This window comes from Coturnix japonica, chromosome 3, assembly GCF_054131305.1.
Source record: "Coturnix japonica strain WE chromosome 3, WE-NBRP24, whole genome shotgun sequence".
NCBI classification, from domain to species: domain Eukaryota; kingdom Metazoa; phylum Chordata; class Aves; order Galliformes; family Phasianidae; genus Coturnix; species Coturnix japonica.
The window spans coordinates 5,928,952-5,943,179 of record NC_140665.1 but is presented as its reverse complement, the minus strand read 5'-3'; the positions used below and the strand labels follow the sequence as shown (position 1 = coordinate 5,943,179).

At 38.3% G+C, this 14,228-nt stretch overlaps 1 protein-coding gene across 7 annotated transcripts in view; it reads left to right on the top strand.

The window, feature by feature from the left end:
- MACROD2 (mono-ADP ribosylhydrolase 2) overlaps positions 1 to 14,228 on the top strand; it is a 789,463-nt gene that overhangs the window by 231,273 nt on the left and 543,962 nt on the right. For all 7 annotated transcript variants that reach the window (XM_085542412.1, XM_085542411.1, XM_085542408.1 and 4 more), the window contains exon 5: positions 8,179 to 8,295. In XM_085542412.1, coding sequence (XP_085398538.1) covers positions 8,179 to 8,295 — 117 coding nt within the window. The remainder of the gene's footprint in view (positions 1 to 8,178; positions 8,296 to 14,228) is intronic.

Genomic DNA, 14,228 nt, shown 5'->3' with positions numbered 1-14,228 from the left:
CAAGCAGGAAACTTCTTCAGATACTTCACAGTGGGCTTCTTTTTTCTGTTTTCATTCTTTACTTCTAGGTTAGCTGCGTATTTGCACATAGAACAACCAGTATTATTTATTTCTTTGCTAATGATTCTGTCCTTGTTATGCAGAGGACTGAATAAAGATTGAACATTCAAACACATGCATGAGTCTGAGATGCTCACTGAACAGGCCATAATGGAGAGCATATCGGGGTGTGTAGAAAAGACATTCTGCTAAATTTGCAAGCTGCCAGTTCAGTGTGGTTTGAAGAATGATACGTGGAAGCACTGGTAACTGCTTTTTCTGCTCCTAACCTCTGTTCTTTAAGAGCTTGTCTTTGGCCATTGTGTAAAATAGGATGCTGAGATGGGGATGTAGTGTCTCACCAGTGCATCTTCTACACAGCTTATTTTGTTTACATGCAGCATCATAACACCAGTAAACCACTTCTTACTTTTCTTTCTAACATGAGTTTCATTGTCCTTCCAGGAGCATTTTTTATCTTTTTATCTCCTTCTTTCTTTAGTGCTCCTCAGAGTTTAGCTTAATGTTTCAGAATAGTATAGGGGGAAAAATAGACTGCGCAGTTCTATGCACTAGACAGAGACTGATATCCCAGGAGCAGTGTAGTGTCATCAATTGTTTAATGGCATTGTGACAAGGGAAAGTTGCAGTGGTTATTTGCTGTGAGTTTCTTTTGTGCTTGAATGGGGAAAGCACAGAGGTGTCTGTTGAGGAAGGACAGCGTGGAGGGGCTGAAGGAGTCTGTCAGCTTTGTTGAAGGTGGACATCGACCTTCTGTGTGACATTAGAAGTAAGTGTTAAGCAGAACCTAATTTTCAAGGGGCCATGATAGAAGGAGAAAAGGAGTTCTGATGTCATCTCCCCAACTATTTACATAATTTAATTTCAAGGTACTGCTGAATACTGGATGTTAACAATCATAAAATACTAGAATGGTTTGGGTTAGAACAGACCTTGAAGATCATCTAGTTCCAGCCCCCCACTGTGTGCAGGGTTGCCAGCTGCTAGATCAAGTACTAGATCAGGTTGCCCCATCCAACCTGGCCTTGAACACCTCCAGGGATGGAGCATCTACAGCTTGTCTGTGCCCTCTCAGTGGAAAGCTTCCCCTTGACGTCTAATCCAACTTTAAAACTGTTCTTCCTTGACCTATCTATCCACATAAAAAGGCTCTCCCCCTTCTGCTTATAAGCTTCCCTCAAATCCTGAAACATTGCAATGAGGTCTCCCCAGATCCTTCTCCAGGGTAACCACCCCACCTCCCTCAGCCTTTCTTCATTAGGAGAGGTGCTCCAGCCCTCTGAGCATCTTTGTGCCCTCCTCTGGACCTGCTCCAACATCTCAGCATCCTTCTTGTGCTGGGGGACCAAGGCCTAGAAATGCAGGAGGAAATATGTAGGGATGCTAAGCAATGAGATCTAGTAGGGCTTTTTGTCCGAGTGGAAGTGAAGTACTGGTACTTCCCTGTTAACTGAGGAACGGATTCTGTAGTTTCCAGCCCAATTTCTTCAGGATGATACCATGTTAAAAAAAATCCTGCAGCTTATAAAATTAAGAGATGTCAATTCGAGAAGTTGGAATCAAGTGCAGATAAACGCAAACTATGCTTGGTTTAATGGCATAGAATAACCTGAAATTTCACAAGACTTTAGCTTCTCGCTTCTCTTATGAATAAACAATAACATGCAATCTCTTTCTGCTTGCTGCAGGGAAATTTTTCAGGCTTAGCTGTCTGAGTTCCATTTGTAGAAGACTGTGGTGTGTCAGGTGTCTCAACATTACCGCAATTAAAAGGAAGTGAGTGGTTCTTTCACACATGCCTTAATGTCAGGATTTTGGACTTGGAAAAATTGGAAAACCATTACTGGAGGCTTTCCTAGTTCTTTTTTTCCTGCCAAAAGTGTGACATTCAGACAGGTTTCTCAGACCCGTGTTTCTCAGAGCCCTTATGCTGCTTGAGTGGGCTGACAGAAGTGTGAATCCTATTGACATTATAACTCTGTCTGCAGAATCGAAGTGGAGCTCTCAGAGACCAAGAAAGATGAAGTCCTAAGTACGGGATGAAATGAGAGCAGTATTTGCTGCTTAGTTGTTCTTGGGAGGAATTTAGCAATCATTACTGCTAGTGTGATAGAATAACTTTTAGTTGGCTTTTTGTGTACTTCTCATTTGAGTTTCTGACATCCCAAGTTTTTTTTTGACTAAACAAGGAAAGATTTGCCAGAAAATGCAAGCTTACTATTGTTTCTCATTTTTCAAAATAAGAATGGTTGGTTGTATGCAATAAATAAACTTCATGCTTAACATTTAACAGACCTCCGAGTGAGTTTTATTTTGAATCACTGATTGATTTCCTTATTTCCACGTCTTGTCATTCTATTGCAAGGACTTGGTGTAGGACCTTGCAGCTACTTTTGTTATCTTTCAATGCGAACTACATCCAAACTAAGGACAGCATTCTCATAAAGCATTGAGTTGTGTTTAAAGCATAATTTCTTGCTCTTTTCACCTGAACAGGCAAAAACTGTTGGTGTTTTGTGGTGAATTTGAAGTATTCCATCTAAACCATACTCTAAAATGTGAGTTTCCTAGCGGTGATATTGCAGTAATGCCTACAGTTACCATTATTTCAAGTAGGCCTGTTGCCTGGTGGTGGTGCTTCAGTAAGGGTTCTAACACTCCTGATTATTGTTATGTTAAACTCCCTCTGTGGCATGATTTAGTGATTGGCACTGAGTGCACCTGGAGGTTTAATTCTGGCTGCATTAAGGCCCTTCATGGCAATCTCAAATGTTGATTCTAAAGTAAAGGCAGACACCCAACCAGTAGCTTTAAGCTTTGGGATTTTAAGCTCTCAGTTGTGTCTTGGTTTAACTCAGAAGTGGGTGCTGAGAATGTCTGCAAACAAAAGTCTTTCAGAAACTATACAGTCAGAATTTCTGCGGTGAGACAGGAACTTAATTCAGTGAAGCAGCCATCTCAAAATACATCGTGCATCTGTGGTTTTTGTTTTGCAAATGGAGAGTTTTAAGGCAAAGTCAGATCATGCTTTTAAATTCTCTTGGATCCAGGTTTAGAAAGTACTGTCTAAATGTGAAGTATTTAAAATTAATTATGTTGGAGGCCTATAAACCAGCGCATTGATTAAAAATCTTCAGCTCATTAAACTTCCCAGTGGCAGAGGCCATCTCTGTAATACAAACTGCCACTTCTAGCGGCGGCAGCCGACTGGCATCTGTGTTGTAATCTTTGTAAGATCCCTACCTTTGTTCATTAGACCAGCAGCTGCTGTGTCTCGCTGGGAGGATTTGTTTCCCCCCTGACAGCAGTCGGCGAGGTGCAGTTGTGCCTTTCCCAGAACTTGACTCCAGTGAACTTTCTAGAGGCACTTCAGCACTTGTGCAGGGTTGGTGTTGTTTCCATGCGCGTTCTTACAGTGAGCAGTTTTGCAAGGTCCACAAATAGTCGGGACACGTACAACAGAGGCATGCTGCAGGCAGGGCACGCCAGGCTCTTCTTGTCTGTCCCTAGCAATATATCTGCTAACATGATATGTTTCTGCTTCGTTTTTCCTTTTCACTCCTGCCATCTGCTATGTGCAAGAATGGTAAGGCGTCATTGATAAGTCATGCACGGTTAACTTGGTAAATAAGTCAATCTCCTGAGTTTCCTGGTGGAAAACCAGAAATAAAGGTCTGGGAGAGATTCCTGAGAACAGGAATTACTATGAAAAAAGAGCATATAGTTTCTTGAAATATAAGTCTGCATACATTGTTTACACCATAGCTTCAATTTATCCGGAATCAGATGCAAGGTCACAAAAGAAGTTAGTGCTTATTATCATCAGGGGAATTTTGTATTATTTTGCTGTGGTGTTTGATTACCTTACCCTATTTTATTACCATCTGCACCGCAAGATTGGTTTTGCTGAGGTCTTTTTTTTTCAAGCAGCATCCCACGATACCCTTAATTCTCTGTTTCCTTTGCTTTTGCTTCATTTGCAATTTTAAGAGATTTTCTATAAGAAATAGATTTATTCTATGTTGTACATCGGTAAATTAGCTACTTTTTACTATGTAACTTTAACCCTTTAATTCTGGAGAACAAATACATTTGGTTTACAAGGAATTAAATAAGAAAAAATGTAACTTTTTAACATCTTTTAATGGTATAGAAAGACATCAGAGATTTCAGTATATTTAAGAACTTGCTGCTTTTATAGAATGGTCATTTTACCAGGGAGTTTCATTTTGAAACTTGATTTTTTCCCTGTATTTTAAGCGGTTATTTTGAGGTGACTTCTTTGTGCATCCAATACCATTGATTGCAGCAGCTTTGGAAGGAGTTTTTCTTCATTAAGGGCTTCTGCTGAATTGTTGGGAGAACAAAGTGCTGTCCCCAGTGGCTCCTAAAACTTATGGATGCATGCAATGTGATTGCTAATACTATTTTTAATGAAAAAAGTTGGAATAGTACTTGTAATAGCTTTATGCAAGCATGAACTGCTTGAAATATAGAGTTAAATCTTAAGCTCCTTGAGCTGTTCTTCATCCCTCAAAATGTCATTCCTATAAGTGTGTCAAGATCAGGAAAAAAACAAACCCTTCGATGTGCTTCCCCAGCCAAGGCAGGGTGAAATGGTGCTCTCAGTTCTTGCCAGGACTGAAAAATGCCAGAGGTTTGGCATGCAGGCCAGAGGCAGGGTTTCTTGTCATTTAGAACTGATGGTTTTGTTGTGGGGTTTTCCCATGCCTTTCCTGTAGTTGTGAAATGACAGCTCGCTTGTGAATATAAATGGCCCAACATACATATATGATTTCCATACACCTGGACAGGAATGCAGGCTGCAGAAAATAAGCAAACTGAACAGAGTGATGGCTTCTGAGTTAAAGGGCATTTCTGTTTGGTTGTAGAAAATGGTTGCAATGCGTAATTTCTTATCTGTGTCACAAGATGCAAGTCAGATTTGAGCATAAGTGAAGTGCCTGGGTTTTTATAGCTAGTTGTGCATAGTAATTCCAGGAAAGGCACAGTGGGTTGTGGTTTAATGGTTCCCAAATCTGTTTTGAAAAACTCAGAGGAGCGCATATACATCAAACTGATGGTACAGATGAAGTATTTGAAACCGATATATCAAAGGTTGTTCGATTTCTTACAAAAGTAATTGGGCAGCATGCCACCATTATCATGTAAATCTCTTCCTCCTTACTACACAATAACATTATATATCTTTGGCCATCATTTTCCCCCTCTTGAGATTGTTTCCATTATCTGCAATTTCCGTAAAGTTATCCTGTTAACAATGCTTAGCTTCCCTGTATGCTTACATTGCTAGTCAGCTCACACTTCCAGCAAACCAAGTATCTCACGTGAATGTTTTGTGCTTTCCCACTGTGTCTTTTTGAATTAATACAGCTAAGGCACGTTTTAGCAGAGCATTTTGTTTTGCTCATCTACTCTATCTTTGCCATTTATTTTTCCTTTATGTTATGCCGAGTGCTCAAATTTGGCAAGATGTTTCACTGCTTGGGTTGTCGCTAGAAGAATTATCAAAGTTGTGTTACATATTGGATGTATTATTGGACATACAGAATGCTTCTAGCGTGATTTTAGCTCTCATCATATTATATGGGATTTGCATATGTAGATCAGAGGTCATCTCTGCTCAAGTATTTAATAAGTCACAATAGGAGAAATAGGTCATTTAGACAATGGCAATTGTATTTATATTTAAATATATATATATTTAAGAAAACATTCTTCTGTGTAGTCACTGAAGTATATCAAATGCTAATGTCTGAGTTTCCATCTATGCCTGTCCAGAGTATTCAATCATTTTCTGTTAAGCCATCTTTGAGAGAAGCATGAACTTCTACTTGTTTGTTTTTGGCAGATGTCTTCCATTTTCCTTGTCATATGTCAAAAATTGGCTATGATGGAATTGATTTGCCTCAGTTAAGAATTCAATTTTTTTCAATTACCTTTTCATCCTGCTGGAGGCTGTTTCAATCAGATAGGCTGTGTGTGGAGCTGTGGAGAGCCAAGCAGTGATGGGCCTTCTGTACCTCAGCTGTGTGCACATTGAGAGCCTGCTTCTTCAGTCCTGAGCTTGTTTATAGATGCAGAGCTGGGGTTGACTGTCTGTTGGCCATCACAGCGGATCTGCCATGTGGTTTATTAACCTTCTGGGTTTGCTAATGTACTGTGGGTTTTGAAGAGGTAAATCCATGCTTCTGTTTCTCCATGGGAGGCGGTGGCTTCTTTCTGCTGGTTCTGTTGCTTGGCTGTGCTCTGGGTTGGACCTGGTTTAATCTGGATGTGCTTTGAGGTAAAAGAAGTTGGTTTATCGAGGATTTAGTTGAGGGGGCTGAGTCAGAACAAATAACTGTATAGACACAGGTCAGGGGTGGGTGCCCAGCAGCTCAGGACAAGAAATAGCTCAGGGCTGGAAATGCTCAATCCACTGCTGAGGACGGTGGACTGTGTGGACTTGAGTTCTTGTCCGGTGCTCCTGAGGTGGAAGACTTCTTCCTGCATTGAGGACTGTGCATTAAGCGCAGTGCTAAGCGTTAGTGCTGTTTTTATGTTAGTGTATCAGGAAATATTAATGTTGGTAAGGATTGTGGTGGCACTGCATATGAAAATGGACTTGAGGTTTCAACGAATACTGGTTTACTTATCCTGTTCGGTTTGGAAAAGCATTTCGTAATTAAGCTAAAATAATTAAATACGATGTTATGAGCACGTGAGAGATTTCCAGCATTCCTTTTTTCCCCTGGAGGTTACGAAATATAATTGTTGCATTAGCATCTTGTAGTCTCTTGAGCTGAGCTTTTGGGTACAAGAGGAAGGAAAATTCGGCTGAGGTAGAATAAGAAGACCTGGTATCGTGGCTTAGGTGGCATGGATGAGGGAGCTCCTGAATTTCCTGCAGCTTGGCTGGTAGTGAGCAGTCAAATGGCCAGGCCTTGTGCTGTGCTGCACGTCTTTCTGTGCCACCAGGTAGAATGGGACACAGGCAATTCTGTGAGTCTATGCGTTTCTTGAAATCCCACATAAACCTGGCTTTTCAGACCCTTTTTTGCTTTAATTGTTTCAAAAGTGCTGTTGGGAATTGGCGTAGCTTCAAACTGGTTAAATATGACATAAAATATTGAACAACACAAAAATAGAATCTGTCTTTCTTGTATAAACAAGAATTTGTTTAGCCTTTATTCTTCAGCTTTTTAACTTTTCTAAATTGAATTGTAATTTATATGATAGCCATTTCTTGTAGTGGAACTTTATGGTTGCTGCTAACTTAGGGCCTTCAAGTAGTTACTGTGTCAGTGCACACAGCATTTCCTTTTTTTGTTTGTTTCCTTTTTCTTTAACTTTTCTTCCATAATTGCAGTAAATGATTTCTTTGATTGCATGTTGAGTGGGCAGAAATGCTGTGCCAGCAGCCTTTTTTTTTGCCTTTGCTAATGCTACTATTCTTTTGCTGGATCCCAAGGGTAAAAAGATCTATGCACTCAACTAATTTTCTTGCATACTTAGCTGCAATTGCAACCTTTAGTAATTATTATTTAATTAACTCCATGGTATTGCACGGATCATGCAAAACAAAAAAGAAAAAGGAAAGAATAAAGGTCAAAAGCAAGTATTTGTGTAAGTTTCAAGCCCATAAACTCATAAGCATTATTTCATGGAGTTTTTGTTTAAGGCCTTACCAGAACATTGACATTAAATAGCCTGCACGATTCTAGAACAATAAGAGATATGTAGGAAGAAAAGAGTTTGAGATTTATGTGGGAATCAATGTTAATGTCATAATAGAAAGAGAGAATTTATTTGAGCCTCGAATAAGACAACTTTCTACAATGGAAATTTTAGTTTTGCTTTACCTTTTCTACACGTTCTCTTTCTGGTTAGCAGCTGTTCACTGAATACTATATATACATTTTTAAAACATAAATTATTTCTGTCAGAAAAAATGTTTGCATGTAGTTAGATATCTACTTGTAGATCAATAGGTCTATACATGTAAAAATGAGCAGTAAATGTGAGCGGCCATGCATTTGTTTAAACGCTACTTGCACACAGTTTGAATGCACAAAAAATGTTTTTTGATAAAATGTTTTGGGTTTGCTTTTGTAGTGGATGGCTGTATACACAGAGCTGCTGGGCCCTGCTTGCTTGCTGAATGCCGCAACCTGAGTGGCTGTGAGACTGGACAAGCAAAAATTACGTGTGGATATGACCTACCAGCAAAATGTAAGTCATCTTCTCTTAGCTTCTTTTTGTTTTATGCACGTGGAGCTGGTATGCATGCTTTATTTCCCTGTAGTCTAATTCAACAAGGTATTCATTTTACAAGGTTAGCAGAGGGACTTAATTAAGCATGTTCTGTAATAATGTCTTTCCCTCAAAGCAATTCAGGCTTTTCTAAACGATTATTTCACCTGTGTTATCCGATGAAAACTCACATGTCTCTAAAATATAAAACATCTTCTGTTTTTATTTTTCTTGCAAACTAAAACATCCTTTCATATGCATAATAAAGGATTTGAAATGCTTTATGAAGTATGAACAAAATATACATTATCATATTTAAGTTCCATGGAGACAGGTTTTGGAAATGTTGCATATTTCATATTCTTCATGCAGATTTGTTGATTGTGAATACTTTGATAGCCAAGGAGATCAAAGTGATGTATTGTGTTTTTCAGCTGCTATGTAGAGGCTGATTGGCAATTACTGTGAAGGCATCTGTCACACTTTAGCTTTTGGTGGAACACAGCTCAGTGTTGAAATGTTTTTGCACTTTGAAAGTGGGATTGCCAAAATTCCCATCTTATTTGAAGTAGGAGGAAGGCTATTTGACCTTGTCACGTAGTTGTTGAGCTGGTACTGGAAAAAATAATGTGTTGATATCATGTTGGTTGGACAGCCTGTTGTGTAAGAGTCAAATGTAGAAGAGTCAAATTCTCTCTCAAAGAGTCAATTCTCTTCAAGAATATTAAGATATGATGATACAAATATCAAGAAAGCAGTACAAACAGCGTATAACTGGTATTCAAACTTACTTTAATGTGTAATCAGCAGTTGTAATGTGGCTCATTCAAGTATTTCAGATCTGCTCTCTTAATTATTTTTAGGGTGTTTCCATGTAAAATCAAATGCATAGTGCAGGAACAGGTATCTTTTTAGGTTCCTGGGACTCTTAACACCTTATAAAGAAAAGATTGTGGTTCCAGTTGTTTGTTATCACCTTCTGAGATGATGATGATAACTAGCAGTTACTTCCTTGATGGTGATAATTGATATGTGTAGGAAAAATTCTGTGTGTTTTATACGTAAGTTAATGGTTATTTATGAAAGGCTAATTTGGCTTAACATCGGGAAATCTGAGGATATTCCAATGTGTTGGCTACTCTGGGGTTTTCTATATGATGAAAATCTTGACCATTAACAAAATGGTGAACAAAAATTGATAAGGTTGTTGGGTCTCTATTGTGAATTTATGAGGCTTAATTCTCATATTCTAGGAAAAAAAGACAGAAAGAAGGAAGGAAAAAATCTTGGGAGTCACAGGAAAGTTGCTCATGTGTGGGTTCTTAATTCCTCCCAAGTATTTCAATGAGAGAAAATAAACATAAAGTACAAACTCAATGAGCACTGAACAGTGTTTGAAAAAGATGAGGTTACATCTGAGCCATGGTCTCCCTTTAAGTTTGATAGCATTTTAATGGGTTTTGCTTAAGTCAGGTTGGTGGAATTGGATTATGATTGAAGGCTATAGGGAATTTTTAAATTTGTTCTTTATATAAGAAAACATAACAATGAGAAAACCTTTTATCACTTGTGGTTTGAAATAAAACCTGTAACTACCTGTAGAGAAAAGCCAATATTCTTCTCAATTGATATTCTCTGAAATGGAAGTCTTTGCATCAAAGACACATCCATTTATATATGATCATGCATCAACATGAAACAGGGAAAGGATACATTAACTGGCAAACAGGCAAAAGGGGGGAAATATACAGTTCTCATGCAGCCTGAGAATTAGTTATTCTTTGCTTGGATTGTTTCCTTAAAATGTGTTTGTGTTCATCAGCTGTTTTCCTTTTAGAAGCTTTTGATTGAGGGTCGTTAAATTATTGTACCATGTAAACCATTTATCTGAAAGGGATCAAACAATCTGAACGCCACTTTCCTGTTTTAAAGGGCTGCAGAGCCGCTAAATATCTTTTGCCGCTCTGTGTCACTTTGTTGTACCAGTACGATGATGTAAATGTGTTATGTTAGATTTTTGCAGTGAAGTAGCAATGTGACAGGATGTCCTGACTCCCTGTACAGTTGTAATTGTACAACTGTAAATGGACAGATAACCAGAGGTTATCTAGAAAAGAAGATAAACAACAAATGCTCACTGATGTTGAGGCTCACGGTAAGGATAGATGCTCGCCAATGCCAAGGCTCTGCTGCAAACCTCCACACAGGAGCAATCTCTAGAAAGAGATCCTGCCTTAGTGGTGGTCAGCCCTTAAATGAGATCTAGGAGATCTTTCAGTAGCACAGCTGAATTACCTTCACCTGTGTTTCCACAGCTGACTTGTCGCTTGCCTCAGATGGTTAATCAGAGGTTCAATCTATGATCAACAGTTTCCCATACACTCTCCCATCCAGGTGTTCTGTGCAGCAGTTGTGCATGTCAGCAATTTGTTTGAAGTCGTAGGTGAATCGATAAGTGACATCTTTGGAGTTGTCTTTACACCTGGTTTTATACATGAGACCTACTACAGCAATTAATTAACAGTTTAGAGTAATGATTACTTTGTTGTCTCCAGTCTTCATGAGATTTTAATTAGATGAGTAATGATATAAAATGTGAAATATTTTACTACTGTGATGAATTGTTATTTTTTTTGTTGTTTAGCAGAGTTGGAAATGTTCCAATCATGTTTCCTACTGCTGGGATTTTCCCATCTCTAGTTCTCATCTCTAGTTTCTGAAATCAGTAAAGCTGCTCCAGGACAGAGCAGTCTGCACATGCAACATGTGTTGCAGGACTTGGGCTTAAACTGCAAACTCGGATCTAAAGAAGGTGTAGGATTCTAAGATCATGCAACATATTGCATAGTTTTACAGTAATTTGGAGGAAGCTGGAATTAAGTGGCTTTTTAAGGAAAAGGAAACTGATAGTCGGCAAATAAAAAGTACTGTGGCTATGAATGGTTGTATAATTAGCTGTATTGACTTACATAAATAAAAACAAGTGCGATAGCTGCTTTTTCACAAATGGAAAACAGACGGAAAAAATGCCAAAGAGAAGTGCAAAGATGTATGACAGAGGCTGGTCTTCAGTGTTTTGTTTTAGTAGTTACATCTGTCTGATCAGTCTCTGAAGTACACAAGTAACAATAAGCGCTTAGGGAGAGAATACATCAAGTAGTTTCTTTTTCCCCCTCATCTTTTCATCTTAGTAATATGAGCAGACAAAGACTGATGTGTCTGAAGCCTAGAGATGTTGCTTTATGAGCTTTTCAAGATATATTTAGAAGCCAAAAAATAGTCTTTATGGAAATAGAGGTGAAATCAAAATTGGTTTTCTAATTACCAGTTAATAAATGCTCAATAAAGTCTTAACAGAAGTCAGTGTAATCACTGTCTGTCTTCTGTATTGCAGAAGCCTACACAAAGACCCTCAAGTGCCAAACAAGTTATTTGTTGAATGCATAATTTGGTTGATGTAATTTATTGTTGTTTTTCAGCAAACACCTATTTGTACATCCATCACTTTTTGGTCAGATATATTCCTTTAGTGCTTTTTCAAAGGAACAATCAGTTATTTAACTTCTGTACTTCATATTTTTATTCCTGTTTAAAGAAATGTTTATTCTAAATCTTGTACGACTGGTCCTCAGTGAACAGCACTTTTACCCTATCATCCTTTCAACAGCAGATGAGCATTATCTGTTTGAAGCATTACTAATGCTAGTTTTCCTTCTTGTTTGATTGATAGTCTCAGTTGGCTCTGCTGGCAGAAAATGGTTTGAATGTGAATTGTGTTTATAGCTGGAGCCAAGGGTCCACAACAGCCTCATGGCTTGTTATCTGCTTGTAGAGGTCCGCCATAAAAAAGAGCCTGTCAGAACATAGCAGAAAATAGAGTCCTGTTCTACAAGGTTTTTAATGGGTTTGAAACCAATTGAAGGCATGGTAATAACATCTGAAACAGGTAAGTAGTACCCCAGCTTTGGCAGGAAAGGAGTCCCCAAATGAACTTTTACCTACTGTTAATATTTCTAGTAATCATTTCTTTCTTTTTATGATAAATGCTTGATAATTAAGCCCCCAAACCTGTGAAAACAGAATCTTGAGGTATCTAGTATGAGGAAGAGCCAACCATTGGTAAATTAAAACTAGAAGTTTGAGTGAACGAGAACACCTTGTTGGAAATGCTACACAATATCTAGTACACTGTTGATGTTGTTAATAAGGCTGTAATATTTACAACAGTTCTTTCTGCTTGCTTTATTTTGTGAGTACTACATGCAATGTCTATGAAATGCTGTGTAGACTTCTGGTTTATCTGGAGTAATAATGTGCATGTGCTCTCAAAGACAGTTCCTGCTGTGAAATAAGTAGCTAGTGGAAGTGCTAGTATTAAACACAGTAGGAAGAATCAGCCTTTCAATTTGTTTAATCAGATTAAAAAGTAGAGATTAAAAAGTGGAGATTAAAAAGAGTGCTTCCACTAGATCCACAGTTTTTGGTATTTAAAAGATTTAGAAGAACATTTGGAGTATATTATTTTAATGCAAGGCTGTAAAGATAGAGAATTTAAAACTCTATATTTGCTTGGAGACTGCTTACAGATCTGTAATTAAAAGGTTGATTAGGCAGAAATAGAACTCAAAAGACTGTACTCCTGTACGCCAAAGCTGATCAGTTGAAAAATGGAGAATAATATTTAAGCATATTATCCAAATTCCCTGAATTCCTCAAAGAACTTCGATCCTTCTCTTGCTTTCAAAACCTCGGTTGATTTAATAATATTTATAATTCACTTCAAAGATGTGCAAGGCTCAGAGACACTTCCTTTTGTGTACTTCCGATGCAGAATAAAATATTTTCTTTGCACAATTGTTGTTCATTTCATCCACTGTATTTTTTCTTTTCATGAGAGATTTATAAGGGAATAGAGAAAAATGTGGGTTGAAAAAGACTGCGTTAAAAGTGACCCATATGTGTCCAAGAGAGGACTGCTTGGAGAAGACCAACTTGGCTACAATTTCCCTGTTGGTCAGGGTCCTCAGTCTCCAGTGATGTGTTTATTGTGGTTTTAATATAGTCTAATTCACTTCAGTCATCTTAATGGCCTGAAATAGTTTCCATTAACAAAAGGATACACTGCATATATTATGAATGTGTTGGAAGGGGAATGTTCATGATTACTTCTTAAGCCTTAGAACCTTTTTAGTTTTTAGAGATGATTTAGTGTTGTAGAATAGAGCTCGATGTCTCGTCCCTCTCTTCTGTACACACAAAGGGAGAAATCAGGACTCATGGGGAATGTATTTATCACCTTCAACTACCTGATTTCAAACATCTCTTCCAAGTCTTTCATTGGTTTGGGAATGGGAAAAGGTGCAGGTGCTGTAGCTATTGGTTGAAAAGTGCTGATATGAATCACCAAGAGTCTTCCATCGTGATACTATACAGTCTCTATCCGTGTATGTGAGCCTAGCTTATGTACAGTTTTTAGTGGGTAGGTTCTTAAAAATCAAATTAGTGAATGGGCTGGTGTGTATTTGTTACTGCTCTGTGTGGTGTCATGCTGTGGTTAAATTACAGCACGTGCTGCTGGAAATCCTTGTTTCAGATCAGATTGTTCAGTTAACAGATGTATGTGTTGTGGCTGAAGGAAGTGTTTTACTGTTGATCTTTACTGCTAAATTTAAATTGTGTTCTTCACTGCATGCTACAGACCTGTCACCAAACACTGAACACCCTTGGTATCTCATGTGTAAAATGAATATGATGCAATGGCAGGCAGCCTGTTTCCCTCTCTGGTCTTATTTCTGTAATTCTGGACAGGAATACGTCCTGCATAGGTCTATTTTTCAGTCTTGCTGGAAGAACAGAACTGGCAGCATCACTTCGCGATGCTGGCAGCCAACCTTTCCTTGTAGCACAGGTCC